We start from the raw sequence: 23,266 nt of genomic DNA on the forward strand, positions 1-23,266 counted from the left end.
TTTTTACAAACATGGTGGATAAGCTAAAAAGATTCTCCCCATGTTCTGGTTTCCATGAAAAGCTTTTCTCTGAGTTGTCCAGCAAAGCAGTCAGTGCTTTGCAAGTGTGATGCACTGCTCATGATTTTATAATAATCATCAAATGCTTTAGCGAGACTACTGACAACTGCAATAGAAAAGACCAATGAAAGTGCTGCTACTAGAATATGTCATCAGAATACATAATGTCCTGCTCACCTGCAGCCCTGAAGCATTTTATACAAATACCTGTTTTTTCAGGTTTATAGGAAATTTGATTGACAACTTTAATATTGAGGTAGAAATACAAGAATGGATAATATGCTTAAATAACAAATAATAATTAAAAAACAACCCCTCCAAAAAAACCCCCCAAACAACCCAAACCACAAAAACACAAAACAGTGAGTAGCTGAGTTGAGTAGGGAGCTTAGTCTGTCCAGGTTGAACTGACAAGTTTTGTTTCTTAAAGCAGTGTCATCTGATCCAAAGTACATAGACTTGTGTTTCTTTGATGTGAAATCTTTAATATCTTTTTCTGAACCCAGCTGTACCCTCAGTTCTTCTGTAGGTTAGCTGTTCATGTACTCAGCCACAGACACATATATTTATCAGCAGTGTTTGTAGATATGTGTTGCAATTTGAGAAATAAACACGAATGTAGTTAAAGTTGGTAGAGCTTTACAGTTCCTCTGCTGAAGGTGCCATGGTTAACATGTTTTGAAATTGATTTGGATATCAATTTGTCTGCTGTATTAAAATCTGAAATACAGCTTATAGCAGTGAGCATCTGGTTTTGGCCAGGGATGTCTGTTCCTCTTCTTTTGTTTGTGGATGCTGGTTTTTTATGGTCTTTGCTTGAGGGAGGATGGTGATTGCTTTTTGCTGTTTCAAATATGAGCTCTTTATGTGCAGGTCATTGTAATGAAGAGATCTCTGGGAGTTGGTTATGCAGCAGTGGACAATCCAATCTTCTACAAACCCAATACTGCCATGTTGCTGGGAGATGCCAAGAAGACTTGTGATGCCCTGCAAGCGAAAGTCAGGGAATCGTATCAAAGCTAAATACTGATTTGTATTCTGTTTATGTTTGCAACCACAGTTTTGTCACAGAGGTGATGGAAAACAAGAGGTAGAAGAATCTCTCGTTGTTATAAGGCAACTGGCTTTTGGAGAAGACTGCATTGACTCCTAGGAGATGTAGTTTGGTCAGGGGATATAGACTTTTATAAAAAAGATGGGCCGATTAGCCCTTCAAACTAAATCTCCAGTAAGGCAATGCATTAAAAAATGGAAATGTGCATTTTAAGGTTAACATTTTGCTGTTATAAGAATGAACTAATAACTCAGTCATCTTTAAGTAGTTACTGACTTCCTCCTTCTTACTGTCTGTACTTCTGTCATGGAAATTCACTAAAAAATGCTGTGCCAAAACTGTATTCAGTCTTATCATCAAAGCGGTATTTTGGCTGGTATGGACAAAACAACTGTTGATTTTATCAAAACTTAAAAATAAATTTCAAACAGATGCAAGCAGAAGTAAATCCTTGCATGTCCCTTTGAACTCAGGACGTTCTAGCATAAAATAGATGCTTACAGGATTTGAAATTCTAAGCATTACGCTCTTTTTCTTTTGGGGATTGTGTGGATGCTGTGAATCAGGAACATTTTAGGAAAGTTACTTTTCTTTAAAATACGGTTCCAATTTTTTATGGTGCACACTTATGTTAAATGAAACACAGGATTTCAGGCACTTGCCAAGTAATCTTCAAGTCTGACAAGGAAATGTACATTTACTTGCACGGCTTAACTATTTTAAGCAACTGCTCAATTCTCTATCTTTTCCAGTTGTTGCCTTTTTAAGTGTCTGAGAAAAAAAATACAGTCCAGTTCTGCACAGACAGAACATCTTGCATACCTGATCTGTTCACAGAATTTGGACCACAGTGTTTCAGTTTGTTCACTGAGAATTTTTATTGTATTTACTACTTCAAAATTTAGTGATGCTTTCTCAATTAACATTTTTGTAATGCTGGAAGAAACACTTTTGAACTCTCCCTCTCTACTCTGCTATTGTGAGACCCCACCTGGAGTGTTCTGTTGAGCAGCTGGGCCCCCAGAACAAGAACAATGTTGACCTGTTAGCACAAGTGCAGAGGAGAGATACTAAGTTGATTACAGGGCCCGAGCACCTCTCCTATGAAGACAGACTGAGAGGGCTGGGGTTGTTCAACCTGGAGAAGAGAAGGCTCTGGGGAAACCTTAGATCACCTTCCAGTACCTAAAAAGAGGTCCATAAGAAAAATGGAGAGGGACTTTTCACAAGGGCTGATAGTGGTAGGACAAGGGGGAATGGCTGCACACTAAAAGAGAGTAGGTTTAGATTAGGTATTAGGAAGAAATTCTTCACTGTAAGGCTGGCGAGGGAGTAGAAAAGGTTGCTCAGAGAAGTTGCCGACTCCCCATCCCTGGAAGTGTTCAAGGCCAGACTGACAGGTAACGTGATCTAGTGCAAGTTTCACTGCTCATGGCAGGAAGTTTGGAACTAGATGATCTTTAAGGTCCCTTCCAACCCAAACCATTCTGTATTTAAGATGCTGGAGTTTATTAGATTTTTTTCTAAATAAATGAGCTATTGTTTGGACAGCACAGAAACATACTAAACTTGAAATCCAGTGTATTTGATTAGTCTCACTAATCTAATTAAAAGCACTTAAATTCCAAGCATAAGTCCAGCAAAGTTAAATTATGACATGGATTGCTGTTTTGCTTTTATTATATTAAGTATACTTGAGTGAAACTCAAATATTTACCTCATAAAATGAATTTGTCGTATGTTTTCCTAATGATGTGACAACTGTCTATGGTGATGAAGGCTAAATAGAACTGTCTGTGCTTGTGTTAGAAAGCATTCATACCTGGGGAAGACAAACTATTATGGAGTAAGTCTTGAAATTAATCTGTCTTACTTGATAGAACAAACATTTTTTCATTACACCATGCATAGAGACCTCATATAAAATACTGTATTTCTTCTTGGCTACCTCTGTTTTTATGTGAAGATCACCTAAAACACAGACTTTGAATAGATAATGCATTAAGAAATGTAGCAGTATACGAAAGATCTACCCTTTTTGCAGATCTCTTTTATATAATTTGACATAAAAGTTATCATGCAAGCATTAATATGTTGTATACTGCAGGAAAAGACTTGTAATTTTTATTTAAAACATCATGGCAGCTATATTTGAATGTAGCACCTATGGCCTCTTGATTTCATTGTATTCAGCTTTTCCTTCAGGTCTACGAACGCTAGGGAAATGGAAGAAGAAGAAAGACAAGGAAATAATCTTCTATCTCTCTCCCTCACAACTAAGAAGAAAAAAGAAAAAAGGGAGATTTGAAGGGATCTAAAATCCTAAAGTATTCATTTTTGTCATGTTGCGGTATCTAACTGCAGTATGCATCATGTCTCTGCTTATGGGTAGCTAATAAAAGACCAAGCTTTTCTTTAAAAAATAACAAATAACAAGGGAGGGGGAACAGTTTACTTTGTATTTGGAAAAAACCCCACACTATTACCTTGGATCAGAAGTACAATGTTACCTTTAAAATGTGCTTTACCATGGAACACCAGGTAATTGTTAAAGTGCTAATAAAAAGTCAGTTATTTTTCTCTGTTGATCACTGCTTCTGTTCTCTCCTGTTTTGTTTCCTGAATAGGTAACTGTGTCTGAAAACAGATCCAGTTCGATCAGATTGCTGTAGGCTTTGATTTGAACATCCTGGTGGAGATGTCACAGCCTCAGTGTCATTGCAGTGTTTGATTCTTCCAGTTGGGAACGGATTATTTTTTTTAATTGTAATTAGAATTTCCTTTGATGAAACTGCCTGCAACCTTGCAAGACTAGTTTGCCCACTTGTTCAGTCTCCATCAACATTTCATACCCTTTTACAGGCTGACGTGCCAGTGTAAACATCTCAGCTCCCCAATATCTGCAGTACATTAACTGTGCAATCATCCAGACAGTTCCTCCTGCAATACCCACCTGGTGTTCCTATGTTAGGCAAACCGTACTGAACATCAGAGATGGGTGAAAGGGAGGGAAATGGAGGGGGTGTATGAGGAGGCTGCAGTGAAAACAGAACTAAAACTATCTTTTGCCATTGTCCTACCCTTCTTGAGCCAGTGACTCAGAAATTTAAATATGTAAAATGTGCTATTTCTAGCAAATATGCTGCTTACTTTCTGTCCTGAGAAGTACAAAGTTTGTTTTTGTTAAATTGGCTTTGAATTTTTTTGTAAGTAGGGGAATTTTACTGAGTACAAAATGACAGGGTTTCAATAATGTGATCTACTAATCTGTTCTATACCTGAGCAGTGCAGTTCAAATACTCATTTCATAAGACTTACAATGAGTATTGTTCCATCAATGTTGAAAAATAAATATTTACAAATCGTAGTAGCTTGCATAATGTGACTGCTCTGTAGCTGCCCAGAGGATGTATTATGTTGCTGTTTTAGGCTAATGTGATACATGGTTCTTCCTGAAAGGAAGATATGTACTTAGACATTTTCATAAATGGGCTTAGTAATATTCAAAGCTCCAAGTTCTAAAAAGGTGATGTTTTGGCGAAGCATAAACAATCCTAAAACATTAATTGAAGGTATTACTTGAGAAATTAAGGGACTAATTTATAGCCCTTTTTCCAGGGTGATCAAGCTAATGACTTGTAAGGAAAGAGCTTTTTCTGCAGTTGCAAAGGTAGTGAGGAATGTTAGCTAATGAGGAGACAGCGAACAGAAAAAAGTGATAGAGGAAATGTAACTATTCTGCTTTCTCTGTTTCACTTTTGCCTGGAGACAGATTTTCCCTGAGAATGAGAGGGATTGTACTCTTTAACAGAACATGTGCTTAGGAAGTTTGTGTTCTTCCCTTAATGACAGTTCATCAGTTTTATTTTTCCCTGTATACTACAAGACTGCATGTAGCCCAGTACATCACTCTGACACCTGGCACTCCAGAGTCCAATTTTCTGCACAGCATATATAAATTATATATTAATAACAATTTTTGCACACTTGTTAGAGAAATGGCTTTCTGAATTCTACATCATCAATTTTTAAATTCACACCTCTTGACACTTTTTTGAACTCTGTAGACTTCCGCAAAGCAGTTTCAGTTTGACAAAGATATAGAAAGTAGCTATCAAACCTTATTTAGCAACTGCAACTCTTTTTAGAATATTATGTGAACGAGGTATAAAGTATGTCTGTTATTTGTTTTGATAATAGAGTCAAAGCGGGTCAGACAAAGGGGAAGGAAATTGTGTGTCAGAGAATTAAAATAGTTATGCTGCAGAGATCAGACCTTTACCTCACATATGAGTATGGCTTTAAAAATAATGTTATACCTGATGGAGTTCTGTTACATGTGCTGAGTATGACATTTACTAAGTGTGATGTTTTGCAATTAGATGTGAGACTGGGAAGAGGCCCTGTGTCTATCCTGACCTTCTTTTCCTGCCCCAACTTGACAAACCCATAAAACTGGTTATTATACAGCCATTTCCCCATTAAAGGAAGGAAACAACAAAGGAACTGGAGGACAAAAGGGCTAAAGGGGCTTCACGCTCAGTAAGAAGTGTCTTCTGAAAGAAGATTGAGATTGAACTCTAGCACAGCATGAAATTAAGTTATTCTATTACATGGTCAGTCTAACCTATAATTTAAAAAATCCATAGCAGAATGGAAACTACCAGGTAGTGAACATAAAAAGCTCAAGCTGTCTCATGGCAGTAATAACTAGCAGTTGCCTATTACCCCTATTAAAATATTACAGATGTGGTAGGAAAAACCATTTGATTTTCTGATTCTACACTCTCAGAAACTCACTGTTACAGGCCATGGTACAATGAACTCCAGTTTTCAAGAGTTTTATGGTGGATTTGTTAATGTATGGACACAAAACATAAAGTCTCTTAATTTATAGGCACATCAACCATTCTTATTTTTCATCACCATTTTGTCCCCAAACATGTCTATTGAATGTTAGTTTAGTGAACCATATAATTTGAGGACTGAATTATATTTGAATTTTAAAAGCAGAGAAGTGTAGCCAACAAATGCGATGCGCTAAGCATCGCTACAATGTTCATGTTACATTCCTGATGTGACACTGACTTCTTTTTTTAAGTTTTCAGAGATATCATAAACCACACTATACATGGCCTGTTTGATCTGTGAAAAGTGTTAAGTTTTTCCATGGAGCTGCTGAACTTCAGCTGTAGACCTCAGAACCGTTTCTTTTTCTGCAGGGCAATGTAGCAAGAAGCATCTGTTGCCTTTTTACCTACTTGTTCCTTTTTTTGTTTTGTGTGAAATTATTATGGCATTTGGTATTTAAATGCTAACTCTCACTAAGGGATCTAGTTTCTGTTGTCCACCTTAGAAACTAGTCACCTTTGCATGTTTTTTATGGAACTGCTCTTAGAGGAAAAGAGAGGGAGCTTTCCATCTCTGGTGGACCAACCATTGTGGTTGGTTCTAAAATGTTACTCTCCTGCTCTAACATTTGTTTTCAAATACAAATCTGTCTCATTTGTCTTTACTGTGGTGATGGTGAGGCACTGGAACAGGTTGCCCAAAGAAGTTATGGATCCCCCATCCCTGAAAGTGTTCAAGGCCATGCTGAATGGGACTTTGAGTGACCTGGTGTAGTGGGAGGTGTCTCTGCCCATGGCAAGGGGTTAGAACTAGGTGATCTTTAAGGTCCCTTCCAACCCAAACCATTCTATGGTTCATTTGTTCTTTAAGTTAGTTGTAAATCCCTTATGTTCATTAGAGATCTGAACAGAATGAGTATGGTCTGATGGGAGATGATATGAGTGAGAAACTTCAGTTTTAGTGTGGAAACATACCCTAGTGTATTGTGTTACCTGGGGATGACCATAATCTTCATGTTAGACATATGTTGCAATTTTTCAGATTTATTAAAATTATTTTTATTAAAAGGTTAAACAAAACAATGTCGGGATGAAGCTGAGGTGACAGTGAAGACCAAAATACGATTTGAAGACCTCAGTGTAATAAGCAATGTAACACTGGACATAAAAAGCCTTGCTTTGGTTGTCCTGCAGATATGCTGGATTGGTCTCCCTAATGAATTGCAGTGTGTCCCTCTGAATAAGGAGACATCTGAAATTTGATGTGTTTTGTCAATGACATGAGAAACGAGAAAATTTTCAAGAATGTGTGAGTTTGACTTTTGTAACAATCAATTATCTTTCACTCTATTCAGGCACCAGCTCTGTGGCTTTGGGCTGAACAGTTAAATCTGAGTGTTTGGAGGGGTGTGATACGCTTCCCTCTCAGAAAATGTACAATGGCTTACAAACAGCAACCATTTCTTAAAGTAGGTAGTAGGCTTAGCAACACATTGTTTCAGTGCAAGCATTCTTCTCAAAATAATTGTCCTCAAAATCATCAGCTCTTAAAAAGAAAAAGAAGAAAGCTGGATCTTTGACAACCAGAACCTGGAACACATGTAGTCTACAGACTGCTCCCATGGTGCTCTTCTGTTTGTAGAGTGGTATTTCTGCCATTAGATCTTCATAAACCTGTAGCAAAGCCTTCCACAAATAATGTAATTTCTCCAAATAGCTGTAAAAACTTTTTAGCCTACCTGTCTTATTTAATTTAGAGTAAGTTCGAGTATTTGGAAGGCATGTATTTAAGAGGATATTTTGTTAGGATTGTTCCAGCAGGCAATGCCTTTTTTTTTTTACCTCAAAAAAACATGTCAGTGAGGTGCAAAAGTTAGTATTTGAGCCATAGTTTTCAATCAGTATCTTTTTTATTCTGTCTTCAAAATACACTGATTTGACTCTCATCCAAATTTACCTAATATATTACAAAGTTGGGACAGAGAAGTAGCTCAGGTTTTGATCAGTTTGACATAAGGTTTACTATACCTGTAGACTTAAGCTCTTTGCAGAAAATACCGAAGCATTCTGCCAGAGTTAAAATTCATGAATATTTTTCCAGTTCCAAGCAGAGTTAGTATCAACTCCCTTTTGTCTACTTATCTCCAAAGATTGCTTCCCTCATGGCTTGTACTTTTAAAAATAGTTGTAATTGCCCTGGGAATTATTCTGATGGTCTTACACTATAACTTTTAATAGGTTGTTTTTGTGGGTGAAAATTTGTTTTGGTAATTTTCTTGATTGTCTGCATTTTTATTGGAGGAGATGGCCATAGTTTATAGGAATGGAAATGTGGAAAAGAATTATCATGCTTTGCAAACAATTAAATTGTGTTGAATACAAATATAATAGGAAGGGAATAGAGACAAATAGGAGTTGAGTATCTAAAGCATCTTTTTTTCCCAAAAATTTTAGTGTTTGTGTACTGAAGTTTCAACAAAATAAAGACACAAGAATATACTTTATCCAGCCTGCATCTGATGCTGTATCCAAAAATTTCCATGCTCCTAATAGGAATTATTTGTGATTTATTTCAGTATTCAGAAGCTGTCAAAATGGAGGCATTTAAGAAATGTAAATGTTGAGATTTTTATCTTTGAAACATGAAATTAATGTTTTCTGATTGAAGCATAGATAAACCATCGTCCCCTTACTGGACTGTATTTCTTGTGCAGAAAATATGTTTGTGAGACCCAAAATAAAGGATGGTTGAAAAAAAAGGACCTTAATAATAGATAAGGTTTGACAGTCTGAGAAGGGGAGTCCCACTGTGCCTCATGACTGTCCTGTGATGGGAGTACTACTTTACAAGAGGACTTATGATCTTTGTCACCCCAGTGACTATGTAAGTGTTCAGGATGTGGAATGTGAGTTCCCACAAAATAAGAAGACCTTTTAAGGCTAATGTTTTGCCATTGTTTACTAAAATCCTGTAGAAATAAATACTGTACAGAGGTAAAGCTCTGTTTGTACGTGTGTTAGAATATGTAAATATGAGTTGTCAAAATGTAGGTTTCACCTGATACGTATCTCTACAAACACATTTTGCTCAAACATCTAAGGCTTTTACATATGCTGGTGCCTGGTTGCATATTTAGAGAGGGTTTTTTAAACCTTTTTCCAGAAATCTCAAGGTCAGGGCTCTTTGGCTTACCACTGAGAAATAACCTCGTGCCGAATGTGTAATGGAGCAGCTATGACATTGTCTTCTGAAAAAGACCTTTGCCTCTTGGTGGTTGGTTGTTGCTATTGTTTGGTGGTCTGTTGTTGTCATAACAGACTAAAAATGAAAGGGAGAGTTGACATCCTTTGTTAGGCAACTGCTGTAGTTGGGAGAAGAATAGACACATTTTTTTCAGACCTCATTTTGTTCTTCTAGTCAGAAATGGCCTTGTAACTTAGCTTTGAAGTGTGTGTTAGCTTGAAATACTATCTGGTCCTTCTCCCAGTTATATTGTTAGGTCTTACATTATTCTTACAAAACTTGCTTTCCATGGTATGTCAGGCAAGCCTGTACCTTGTAAAATTTCCTATTGCTGTAGCATAAATATTAATATTAAATCTATCTAGTGTGGTTTTTTCTGGCATTTGTTCTTAAATGGCTGCCTATTTTCCTTTTTCTCTAGCAGCAATGTTTGTTAATCTTATTTTGAATACTAAAGTATTGAAAACTCTTAGATAAGAATTTAAAATGGAATGCACATTTCTATTAACACAGAAAAAATGAATCATATTACTGTAAGTAAGCAACAGCAAATAAAATAATATGTGCATGCATGGTAAATAGGTATAGAGGATACTTCAAGATGGAAAAAAAGGGTAACAATTTTTAAATACTATTTTGTGTTTTCTGGCCTTTGGTGTCTTGCAGACATCAAAGTTTAAAGTTAAGTAAAATACATTAGTCTCTTGCAGAATTACATAGCTTATAGCACTGTCTCATTGCTTAACTGGATCATTACTAATCATCACTAATCCATGTCCCTAAGTGCCATGTATAGTAGTTTTCATGTCAGAAATGGTCAGTGGCTGCCTTTTGATGGGACCTGAGAATCCTTTCTGTGATGTGTCCTTTTATGGTGAGTTCTGGTGGTAAGAACAACAGCAAGGTCTAACAAGTCCCCGATGCTGTGACTGGGCCTTATGCTTGTGACTGTCATAGGAGATCCCATTTTCTTGGGATCATTCCAGAGTGTCTGGGTTGAAGATCAGCCCATCCCTCTTTCCCCTGGTGTATAAATTCTGCTTATGTGATATTATTGTGAGTAGTGTTCAGTAAAAACAGATAAATGATTTCCTAGGTCTTTATGTAACTATCTATTTTGAGATAGTTACCACGCAAATGCTTGATTTTTGAGCTCATAAAAATGAGGTTGAATGTAGTTTGTAAGTATGAAAGTACACAATATTACCCAGGAAAAATGCTTAGTGCTGCTTCTGTGTTCCTGTTTTCCTTTGTTCCAGAGTCTTCCCGGGATTTTTCAGAAGCAGTTTCTAAATACACCTTTTCAATTCAGCTGTTCAGCTGTGCTTTTTGAGAGTATTCTATGCAGTGCTTTGAGAATTGGTGTATATCACAGACAGGTAGCAAATTACATTTTGCTTTTTTGAGGATTAAAACAAACATCAACATAAGTGGTCTTGCCATCAAATTCCACTGCAAACCTAAAGATCAAAAGTCTCACTTAAGTGTGATCTGGGCTTCCTCTCTGCCTCCCTAATCCTTTTGTCAGTCTCCCATGTGATTTTTTTAGTGAGTGTCCTGAGGTAGTTCTTCTCATACAGAAAAACTGGGTGACTTGCTTTGGGCCCTTGGAGTAAACAGGGAGCAGAACAAGGGAAGGAAAAAGATTGGATGCTGGAGGACCTGGCTTGGAAGTTGAGTGGTAATTGAGTGTATCGGCCACTGGATGTCACTTGTTCCACATAAATACATCTAAGAAATTATTATTCTGGCATCAGAGACAATAGTTTGCATGTCTGTTGTGAACATGGAAATGGTGCCTGGGTGAGCACGAACAGCAGAATTTTTCTTTCTCTGCCTCGTTCTTTTTCACCTGAAAGTCAAGAGAGCTTAAGTTGAAGTGATGTCTTGCTACCTTCCAACTGACTTTTGCCTATGTTACCCTATAAAGCTTCTTAACCGGGGTTTGGATGATGGCTTTTCCTATAATGTGGAACCATGAGGCAACCAGCAGGAAGGTTCCATTTTTGTCACTACCATACTGGTCACCATCCCATTTGTAGCATTGACATCATCTTGCACTATGAGTTAAGTCAACAGAAACATGGTTTTCACAACAGTGCTTTTGGTCTTCTATGCATTTGTAGGTTTACCTTAAAGATGAAAATGTGGGTGTAGAGAAAGATACAACACAGTCAGAAAAAGGAATGGTGCAGAAAAAAAATAAAGCAGAAAAAAAAGATAGCGAAAAGATAGAAAGGAGCAAAACCCAATAGGTAGTATTCTATTCTTGAGGTAGTGACCATTTGCTGCAGAATATCTAGCTAAGGAAATTCATGTCTTGGAAAAAAATGTGTGGGCAGTGTCAACCAGTCAAATATTAACTGTTCTTCCATCTATTGGCTTATGTAGTTGCACTTGATCTGGTCATGTGCTGTGCAAACAGAATTGTGTCTGTATGTACAGCATGTCTATTTCACCAGTCCTAATGGTAGCATCTCTCTGACGACATTATCAAAAGACTGGAATAAAAGGGTGAAGGGCCTTCTCCTGACTAATCCAAAGAGAACTGTGGTAAGTCTGTGCAGACTTAGGTGTCAATGCACATGCTGGTAACCCTCAGCCAGAGCACAATGTCCCATCACTTCTTTTACTGGCTAAGTTTTCATCTTTCCAGTAAGTATGTAAAATAAGAAAATATAAATAAAGTTCTAAATATATTAGCCAAATGTAGTATAAAGACATGTAAAATAAATATAAAAGATACAGATTGCATAATATAAGCTGTGTGTATATATATATATATATGTATGTATGTATAATGTCCCATAGTGAGTGAGTTATACCAATACAGACTTACTGTAGTGTCAGAATGCTTCCTGGCTAGATGTCAGCTCTTAACATTTTACTGGTATTTAGGATGTAGAATAACACTTGTCCTTAGTGAAGTGGGATCTACTTCTTCAAATTACTTCAGATTGAGCATGTTTTCCTCATGTGAACTGAGTTGTTCTGAAGTGTTACTACATTCTTGCAAATAAAAACCAAACACTCAAACAGAACTATTCCGTCATCTGGGAAACAACATTTAAAAAATCATCCAGCAAAAAATCAGTTCTGATTTTTATTTCTAACCACAACTTTTTGTTCAAAATGAAAATACATATTGCTGCATCTTACAAAATTCTGTGCATTTGACTTGAAGAATTGAAGTTCAAGGGTGGATCCAATCTAAAACCTCGCAATTATTGTTAAAAATTTCCTACTCGTCATTTCCCTGAAACTTATGACACAAGCACTGAAGTGATAGTGTCTTGCAGAGTACATTAATACATTTTTAATATGATTGTATTTGTAAGTTTTTATTGTGTTTTCACCTGTTTGTGGTGAATTGATATCTTGAAGTTTTATTTAGTGCTTTGGAAAACTTTTTAGTTTTTACAGTAATATATCAAATATCTCATGTGTTTAAAACTGGAACAGTATTTTTTTCCCTTCTATTTGTGTTTTCCATGTCTGATGTCATCTGCTATTAAAACTCAAGGATCACTGCATGATAGAGAGTCTCAGGTAGCCAGTTAGCAATTCTACAGGTTATTTTGTTAAAAAATGGTCTCTTACCAAGAGTCTTTTAGTCACTTGTGTGTTTTTTATGTCTGGTTTCTGGTCACATCTTTTAAAAAGAGTTTTGTGTCCTCAGTTATGTTGTGTCTTAAAACTCTACAGTGAGGTTTGAAGTCCCAGTTTTTCATTTCTCTATGTAGTATTAATTTCCCAACAGCAAAGATTGCCCCTGTCTGGTTGTTACAATACCATATTAGATACCAATGGAAACAACAGAGCTTGTTTACTCTTAACTACATACAATTCAAACAGTGTATAATACAAACCTTTGCTAATTTTTTTTTAACAGTTAAACATATTGGTCAAATTTGGTAAATGATGCCCTAAAGGACTGTGTTACAGATTACAAGGCTGTAGGAGTTTGTAAGCTACTTTCTGGCGCTGAATATTTTAATTAAAAATATGAGGGGACCTTTTGTAATCACTTGTATGTGAGGACTGGAAAAAAAGAAAGGAAATAAAAAGTTCAACTTTAACTTATTGTTGTGCTCTTCAATGTATTTTTTTCTTCTAACAGCTATACCATGCTATTTCAAATGCTCCCAATGGAATTCAGATAGGGAGGGACACAGCTGTTCATGGAGGTAGCTTTCATGTGCTAGATCTCCATCCCCGCTTTCAGAAAAAGCTGTTTGCCACAGTTTGTCATTAGTATTCAGTTGGTGTTTCTTTTCACATTTGAGGAGGACGACAGAGGGCTGCTGCAGGTAGTTAGTGACTAATGTATTATGGCTTCACATTCTGTTTCCCCATTTGCCTTTTCTCCTCTGAGCAATGTGGATTTCACCACAAGCAAGGTGGTTTTTGTTTGTTTGTTTGTTTGTTTGTTTTTTAGTGCAAGTTTCTACTTCATGTGATGAGGAATTTCAGGAAGAGGAGCAAAGAGGAGGTGGCAGGGTTAGCGTGTTCTGAAGCTTCCACTTCTTCCTTGCTTTGCTTCATAACTGAGGGAGACCTTGCTGGATATTTTTATTAATGTACTTCTCTAGGAGCCCTGTAGGTCTTCTTGTTTTGGGAAGTTATCCATTTCTAAATTACAGATGAGTAGATGCAGGTAGATGAATCTCAAGTTGTTTGCTTGGCTTGAATTGTATCAGCTACATCCAAAGGAACTCTTCTGCAAGTTTCATAGAATTATTTCCTATGATTGATATACAATATTAAACACGCAATTTAAGGAAACATTTGCTACCTTTAAATTCAGGTTATGTAAAGTCACAGATAGTATCCCAACAGAAACACATGCATATAATGATACCAAAAGCACAGCAGATTCTCAGGGCAGTAGTATTTTACTCACACAAAAGCTCAGTGCTGTAAATTTTGCTGCAGTCAGGTTGCACACACAGTAAGTGATGAAATGAAACAGTACCTACTTGAGTTCATTTTCATGCAAACATTTCAAACAAGCTGAGGCAAAATGAGTAATGCATGCAGTAGTGTTCCACACCGTTATATATTGATTAATTCTTTTACAGTGTATGGTGGACCTCCTTTTGAAACATGAGAAAAGACAAAGTCGTTCCAACCTGCGGAATGTCAAAAACTATCTAAAAATGGTAGAAAAACTTATTTAGGCTTTGTTTTGTTCATTCTTTTTAAAACTTGTGTGCCTGTGTACTTTAGGCTCCTGATAGGCAATTAATGAAAACCCTTTTTTTCTCTTTTTCCTTTTTTTTTTTTTTTTTACAGCAAATAATGAGACAGTTCTGCTACTGGTACCACCCAAAAAAAGTAGAGAGCAGAAAAAGCCAGATAAAATGGTGTAGCCAGAAACCATTTTGTCCAAAGAAAACAGGCAAGAAGATGTGACTATTTTGTTGAGTTCTGGCAAGTGTCAAAATGACACTTGGGTACATTTAGTCTCCACTCAGGAGAGCTAACACCCAGGAGAGCCCTGAGCTCCATGTCCTGATAAACTCACCATTAAACTGGAAAAAAAAAAGAATCTTTATGTGGAGTGTGAACATCCTCTTTCTGAGTCTTAAAATGATCTATGTCAGTGAGGTGATCATATCTTAGAGGAAAAGGGTACCTTCTTGTCTAAGTTGAGCAGAATTCCCTTCTGCTGCCCTTCTATCTCCAATGAGTCAGATTTTGTCATCCAGTCTGTTATATTTGCGTGAATGATCTCTTTCCAGCGGAAAACCTTTTTGACTCTGGGCTCAGGAGAGCAGGCCCAGCTGAAAGCTTCAGCCTGTTGTTAACATGGGCAACACACTGCAGCACGTGGACAGTCTGAAGGGCTGAGCAGCACATTCTGCACCTCCAGGGGCACAGACCTTTCAAGTCTTGGATTTGAGCCCAAGGGGAATTTCTGTCCGGAGAGCTGGTCCAAACAGAAACTCCTCCCCAGGTCAGAGAGTGGGGAAGGACCTACTTGCACACAGTCTGTGAAAGGCATTCCTCCTCGTGAAGCTTTGTAAGTGAAACTGCGCAGTCATGCAAATGTATTTCAACAGGCAAAATAATGTGCAGTGTTTTCTCTAATTAAAAGATGTTTATGTGAATAATCTCTTAGTAAAATGGGAAAAAAACTATCAATTTTTCCACATTTTGATATCTCGAATGTGACCCTGATAGGAGAATTACCTTACCAGCAGATTTTTTTTCATGAGAAATACTCTTTTGTTTGACAATGGAAACTTGTGCCAAAACCACTGAGGTCAAAAGGAAGAATTTCCTTTCCTTTCCTTTCCTTTCCTTTCCTTTCCTTTCCTTTCCTTTCCTTTCCTTTCCTTTCCTTTCCTTTCCTTTCCTTTCCTTTCCTTTCCTTTCCTGACCTTACCTTTCCTGACCTGTCCTGTCCTGTCCTCTCCTGACCTTTCCTTTCCTTTCCTTTCCTTTCCTTTCCTTTCCTTTCCTTTCCTTTCCTTTCCTTTCCTTTCCTTTCCTTTCCTTTCCTTTCCTTTCCTTTCCTTTCCTTTCCTTTCCTTTCCTTTCCTTTCCTTTCCTTTCCTTTCCTTTCCTTTCCTTTCCTTTCCTTTCCTTTCCTTTCCTTTCCTTTCCTTTCCTTTCCTTTCCTTTCCTTTCCTTTCCTTTCCTTTCCTTTCCTTTCCTTTCCTTTCCTTTCCTTTCCTTTCCTTTCCTTTCCTTTCCTTTCCTTTCCTTTCCTTTCCTTTCCTTTCCTTTCCTTTCCTTTCCTTTCCTTTCCTTTCCTTTCCTTTCCTTTCCTTTCCTTTCCTTTCCTTTCCTTTCCTTTCCCTTTTCTTCTCTTCCCAAACCTTTCCAAACATTCCCTTCCCATACCCTCCCTTTCCTTTGTTTCTCTTTCCAAACCTTCCCACACCTTCCCTCCCCTTTCCCTCCCCTCTCTCCCCTCCACTGTTAGGAAAAGTACACTGCTAAACAGGAGCACTGCAAGTTTTTTCAGAGAAAATAAAATTTTACCACATCCATGTTAGAAGGGTAGACCTGAGTAGGATTTAGGAGCTCAGATTTGATATAAGTTTGGAACTTTATCATCTATGATACACACTGTTGATTTTTTTCCTTTCTTTTCAGTCCCCTTCTAGCAAAGTTAAGAGTGCCATTATGCTTAAAGCAATATTTGTTTTGCCAAGAATTCTGGTATTGGCTACCAGTGAATTCTTTAAGTATGCCCTTTTGGTGCCAGTCCACTGGGAATTCCCCCAGGGTAGTTAACCCTAGTGTTCCAGTGAAGCTGGATTCCTCTCAGAATAGAGTTATACGGATGCTTTGTCTTAAAACAGGATCAGCACAGAAAATGTCAGTAAACTATGTGTAAAATAACCTCCTACTCAGAGCACAGGCTCTGGAAGTACAGTGTGTAAACCATGAGGAGACATTTGCCTCCTCAGAGGACTAAGACGTGTCTCCAAGGCATTTGTGAAAGTATGATCTCGACTTTTTAACAGTTCCAGGAACAGACTTATAGAAAAGGGGTGCACAAGTCTGAGTGGCGAGGAAGAGTTGGGTCATCTCCTCCTTTGGTGAATGTAGTTCTGTAATGAAATTTATGACTCCTACTGGCCACATCTGATTCTACATAAATGAACATCTATAACACAAACACTGAGAAAGTATAAAGCCTCTAAGGGGACCAGAGAAAGACCAGTTTGAAAGTTGGACTTCAAATTTTTAAGTACTTTCTAAACATAAAAGTGCCTGTAAGTATAAATCTCTCCCAAGGTAGGTTGGCTTTTAGTGTCATAAAATTCTTCCTTTAAGACCCAAGCTGTGGGCATTTTCCCAAGGTAACTTTGTGTGTGATGCAGCAGTCAAGAGGGCTTCCTTGCACTATACCCTTGCATTACAACCCTATAGCTCTGCAACCATTCTCCTTTATTAACTTGCTGTGCAGAGCCCCAGGCTTGTGTGTCACTGCTGGTTGCCTAAAGGGCCAGTGTTAATCTCCCAGAGAAACAGAGCCCTTCTGCCAATCTTGGGATGGTTTCAGTGGGTGCTGAAGGTAGTTTCTGAGGCTGCAGCACACGACCAAGGAAAGCACCTCCAGGTGCCTCGGCTTCTCATCCCTTTGTGGGACAGAGATCTCTGGCCACTATGAGTGGTCAAAATAAAGTTGGCTTTGCTGGACTAACATCCTGTAGGTATATTGGCTCCACTGAAAATTCTCAGTAAAACCCAAGAGACATTTTTAAAAACTCGTAACTGCTCAGATATTCCCAATTGCACATCTTAAAAATACTTGGTATATCACTAGGATTAAGCATTATTTGCTTTTAGTCACCTGTGCTTTAGGGGTTAGCAGTTACAGGTTTGCTTTTACTTTTGATACTACCTTACTTTACTGAAAAAATGGTGGTTTTTCTTGCTAGCAAATTCCTTTTCTATTGGAACTGATGTATAATGTCATTCACAAAAGACTGATGACATTATTTATGGGATATATAAGATGATCTTGATAAACAGCATTTTCTAAACAACTTATGGAAATTGTAACTTTCTTATGTTGTCCTACATTTTAAAACAAAGGTAAAAATTATGAGAAATTAAATGTGCAACACAGGTTTTATGCAGTAAATTCAAATGGAGCTGTTTCCTATAAGAAATACGTAATTTTATAAACATATTACCATTTTTCTGGAGAAGAATTTGATCAGTATTTCCTCTGTTTAAATACTCTTGATGTACTTGTTATGGTTGGTCACAGGAAAAGTAGCTAGACATTTGACTAGTGGAAATGGAAGATATAATATTATTTTCATTACCAATGGTAGCTTCACTGTTAGGACAAAAGATTGTATTTTCCTTTAAAGGGCTATAGGTTACCAGGTTGTAGACGCTGTAATGAAAACTACTACTGATATGGTGTGTGATTGACATAAGATAAAGAATTAAGAACGAAAAAGCTGAAAATATTTTAGATAGGGGTTTTTTTCTTTCCCCCTTGCATTTTTCTCTGCCTAGGAAGTGAAAGCAGGCCTGTGTGTTGGACTTTAGAAAAAACCCCAAAACTGTTCGGTTTCAGTTACTAGCTTTTATAGATATTTCTTAAAAATGCAACAACATTAGGGGCTTCTTAAAATCTGAACTGTTCTTTTTGCTGGGCCAGTTTAAAATCATGTTAAATTTTGTATTAATTTTACATTTTTGTTTAAAATGTTGTCGTTAAATTCAAAATTTAGGCCTAAGCTATCCTGGCACCATCTCTTTAAGAAAATTTCAGCATACATTTCTGGATATGCTTTAAATTTTTGAGGGGGAGGGGAAGGCGGCAGGGATATTGCATTATTCTGAGCAAAGAGGAAGAAAATGTAACAAATTCTTGGGTACTGTCCAATTCCTGAGCTAAGCTATGAACTCCATATTTGGCTTGAAATAAGGAATTTTCTCCTCAACAGCTGTCCCTGGAGTCAATATAAACCATTCTAAAATATTTAGTTACCAGAAGAGAGGTACTGCAGGAGACACAACCAAACTGTCGTGAAGCTCTGGCCACGCAAGGGAGCCCTGAGTCACAGGCCGACGTTGCATAATGGTGCAGATATTCCCCTGCACGTTTTCAGTGTTGTGGCATGTTACATATTGAGAGGGCTTCTGAGGCACCTAAGTAATTCTTTTGGGAGGAATGACACAGAGATCAATAAAGCTGTTTGTGAGGAAGGAAGGCCGATTCAGGCATGATGGTAGAGGCTGAATTACCTTTCCTTTATTCCATAGAAAACTTCAAAAAAGGTGTATGGTGTTCACCTATTAGCTGCGTTTGCACCCTTTAAAGATTTCCTGGTCTCACAAATGATGATTTTTGGATAAAATACTTTCTGACAATGGGAGAAAACCAAGACCCTGTTAAAACCTAAATAGAGCAATAGAAGTAAAAGTACACTCTGAGTAAAATTTTACCATTTTGAAATAAACTATGTATTAAATCGAAATCTCAAAATGCTACTTAAAATGAAGCCTTAAGAAAGACATTACTTTTCCTCTTCCACTTCTAAATCTTCGTAAAATCAGGATGAAAAATCTTTGTCAAATGCTACTTGACTCCTCAGCTGCTGAACTGAAACCCTATGCTAATGCAGTGTATGCAACTGAGTAATGAACTGAGACTGAGATTACCTACTCTAGATTGTATATTTATATTGCTAGAAAAGCAGCAACCTTACTGTATATTTAAACAATACATAAAAGAGAGTGCATGCAAATAAAGAAATGTCAGGTAGATATAAACCAGAACTGGCTGGAGTAAAGAGGATGTGGAGCTATATCTTTTCTTATGGAACATTTTTCAGTCTGCTAAGAACTGTGTGTATTTTATTTTTATCAAGGATAATGACTGTTGTTGAAACCTGAAATATTGACATAAAAGGTTTGGATGTAACATCTGCAAAGAAAGTACTACCAGAATGCATCACAGGACAGAATGGTTTATTTTTGCAAGATTTTTCCCTTTAAGAACAGTTTAAAAGAATGCAATAAAATGGGTAAATTTTGTACTGAAATGCAACAATTGGCAATAGCTGTCTTGCAAACAATGCAAAAGATTAAACCTGTCTTGGGGTTGAATGTGATACATCAAGAGGTTGAAACTAAAGCCTTTAGCTCACAGGTATTAAATAAAGATTGCTGGCAACAAACTCATTCATGTTTTGGATGTTGTTTGTTTTAAATGTGGTTAACCTCATTCTGTTAAACTGGAGGACTGTTTATACTGTTACTAAAAAGAGCACAGCACAGAAACCCGCCCCAACAACTTACTATTTATTCAACTGCAGAAAACAGAGACAGTATAGGAAGAGAATGGTAAGACATAGCAAAAAGAAAAAAGACAGACAAAGTAAATATATATGCAATATGTAAGAATGTTAATAACTGTGGGTTCTGAAAAGATGAAGGTTTTTCTTGTATTGTCCATAGTATTTGGGACTGAGCAATTCCCAATAATAACTAAACTGTATATTTTCTAAGCTCAGGTAAGAGTTGGTGTTAGATTTCTGTACATAATTGCTGTGTTCCTCAGTAAAACTACTGCCATGAATGAAAAATGGTATCAGCTTAAAATTATACCTAGACAGGGGCACCATTTTTTTCCATAAAATGGATCATATACTTTGATATGTAATAACTTTCAAATGAAAAGTAACCATTTTCTAGAGACAGTCTTTGAGAACTGTTTTCTCTAAAGTCATGGCACATAACAGCTAACATGAGCAGTCAAACTGTAGTCTACAATAAATCACATCTCATTTCCATAAATTTTACTGAACATACCCTTAAAAATAAAAATTAGTTTACTACTATCAAATGATAGTCAGTAATTCCTACTGGAATTCTTCTGGAGTAATTGTTTTTCTAAAAATATCCAGTAGAATGTACACTTGGTATTTGGGCATGACCTGCACTCAATATAGAAGCAGATTTGTAAGTAATAATGTCATAAAATTTATGGTGCTCATAACCTTTCATTTCTGTGAGTGTAAAACCTGGAGTTTTAAAATTGTTAGAAACAAAATGATCTAGAAGGAATTCTGTTTCAGACTCAGAAAAAGGTTTTATGCAATGGGTACGTGTTTTTTTTTGTCTTCCTCTAAGGAGAACAGTGCTGTGACCATTAGGATCAAGGTCTTAAGTAGACCTGGTTTACCTTCATTTGGTTCAAGTTTCCTCTGAGTGGCTACAGATATATTAGTAAGATATATGGCTGTGCTAGTAAAACAGCTCACATAGTTCCTGCCTGTGGCCCAAGACAGCTGGTACGTTCAGAGAGAAGACCTGGTTGTGAGACCTTCCAGGGACCATTTGCAGGACCTGGTTTTTATGCTTCTACCCTGGTGTCATGGGTGGGGAAGGGGATACACGTGGTGCTTTGTGCATGACCTGTTGACCTCAGGACCAGCAAACAGTACCAGTTCTGCTGTGAATAAAGCCAAAGCATCCAGGAGGCCTGGATGAGGACTCTCCCTCTTGCCTGTAGAAATCTCCGGTGGGCAAGAACAATTTCATAGAATCATAGAATCATAGAATCAGCTGGGTTGGAAGGGACCTCTGAGATCATCAAGTCCAACCCTTGATCCAACTCCACTGTGGTTACTAGACCCTGGCACTAAGTGCCACATCCAATCTTATCTTAAAAACCTCCAGGGACAGAGAATCCACCGCTTCCCTGGGCAGCCCATTCCAATGCCTGCCCTGTAAAGAATTTCTTCCTGTACCTTTCTGTAAAGAATTTCTTCCTAGTATTCAACGTAAACCTTCCCTGACACAGCTTAAGACTGTGCCCTCTTTTCCTACTGCTGCTTGCCTGGGAGAAGAGATTGACACCCACCTGGCTACAACCTCCTTTCATGGAGTTGTAGAAAGTGATAAGGTCTCCCCTGAGCCTTCTCTTCTCCAGGCTGAACAACCCCAGCTCCCTCAGCCTTTCCCCACAGGACTTGTGCTTGGGTCCCTTCACCAGCCTAGTTGCCCTCCTCTACTCCAGCACTTCAATATCCTTCCTGAACTGAGGGGCCCAGAACTGGACACAGTGCCTTATCAGTACTTACTGGAAAAACACTGAATAAGAAGTTTTTGTTATGCCCCAGAAAAAAATCTGTGCAGAGTGCTTTAGCAGGGCAGTGTGTTTTGCAGGGATCTGCTTCTTAGCAGCTTACTTTCTTCCTTCTCTGCCCAAAGCCTCCTCTCTGAGAAGCTGTGACCTATCTTTGCGCTGCCATTCTGGGCCTTATTTCACTGCTGATGTGAGCTGGTGCTGTTTCTTTGCAGATCATCGAGAGTTAATACACTGCAGCGTATTACCCTACAGAGTCTCCCCATAAATGCAGGTGGACAAACAGCTCCATTTACCTCTTCAGCAGATGTACTGTCTTATTCTAGTAGCTCATCTCAGTGAAAGACATAGTTTCTCTCCCATTTTTCACCCCTTTCAGAAGAAAGAGTGAACAAAACATTCCTCAAACCTTAAGACACTAGTAGTGTATCGAGACAAATAATGTATAACCATGAATTTTGCACATAAAACATTTATGGTGAATTCTAAGATTCTTTCCCCTGGGCTTGATTTCATATTAATCCGTGCCAAAATCAGGACCTGCAGCACAGTCTACTGATGAATTCAATCTCCCACGGAGGTGGGTCCCCAGGGCGTCAATTATTTTAGTTAATATATTCGGCATTCAATACCTCCATCTGAAATTCATCATGTACAAGACCAAGAGGTCAAAAACCCATTTGGAAACATTTGGAAACAACTGACAAAGGCATTTTCTTGTTGTTACTGCTTCTGGGATTAGCGTGGAGACATTTGTCTTCTGCAAATATTAGCTCAAAGCATTCTGCTACTACATTTCTAGTCCAAATCTTCTTGTGAAGAAACCAGTATCTCTTGACTAGACCTTAAAATTGAGACTTGTTTGTGGCCAAATCTTTTGGTATCTTGTCAAATCTGACAGGCTAAGTAGGATAGGACATGCTGGGAAACTCCTGAGGAGAGGCTGCAGTTGAATCTAAGGACAATCAAAAAATCACTTTTGTCATAGCTTTCCTGGTCTTGCACTTAGTTTTTCATGCAGTTTCTTATTTCTCAGTGTGAGCAAGGCTGTATCTGGTCACAGACCCAAGATCAGGTGTTTGGGTCTACAATGCTCTGTCAAAATGCTTTGAATCCACACTACCCTTATGATGTCTTACCACAGCATCATATGGTGCAAGCTGGTTGTGAGGCTTTTATTGAGTGGATCAGCAAAGTATGGGGGGTGGGACTATTCTAAGCTGTTGCATAATTGTGTGATTTTGCGTCTCTGAGATATGTGTGCTCTGCTCCCAGGGACCTGCATGGGGAACTCAGTCAGAAATGGAATTGTGTTCATCACCCTCCTGCTTGCACTCCTACAGGCTGCAAACACAGCCTTGAGGAACTTCAGGGAGACCCTCTGATGCAGAAACCAAGAGTGATCATGTATTTCTGTTGGGTCTACAAAGTTGGGTATCTTTCCAAATACGCTGCTTTGTGCCTTGATTTCCCTCTGATTT

The 23,266-nt window shown here is 37.8% G+C and overlaps 1 protein-coding gene across 4 annotated transcripts in view; it reads left to right on the forward strand.

Moving 5' to 3' along the window:
* NNT (nicotinamide nucleotide transhydrogenase) overlaps positions 1 to 3,702 on the forward strand; it is a 43,072-nt gene extending 39,370 nt beyond the window's left edge. For all 4 annotated transcript variants that reach the window (XM_032676855.1, XM_032676856.1, XM_032676858.1 and 1 more), the window contains one exon: positions 934 to 3,702. In XM_032676855.1, the coding sequence (XP_032532746.1) occupies positions 934 to 1,083 (150 nt within the window). In that variant the 3' untranslated portion in view covers positions 1,084 to 3,702. The remainder of the gene's footprint in view (positions 1 to 933) is intronic.
* Positions 3,703 to 23,266: the final 19,564 nt, after the last annotated feature.

This window comes from Chiroxiphia lanceolata, chromosome Z (assembly GCF_009829145.1).
Source record: "Chiroxiphia lanceolata isolate bChiLan1 chromosome Z, bChiLan1.pri, whole genome shotgun sequence".
Classification (NCBI taxonomy): Eukaryota; Metazoa; Chordata; class Aves; order Passeriformes; family Pipridae; genus Chiroxiphia; species Chiroxiphia lanceolata.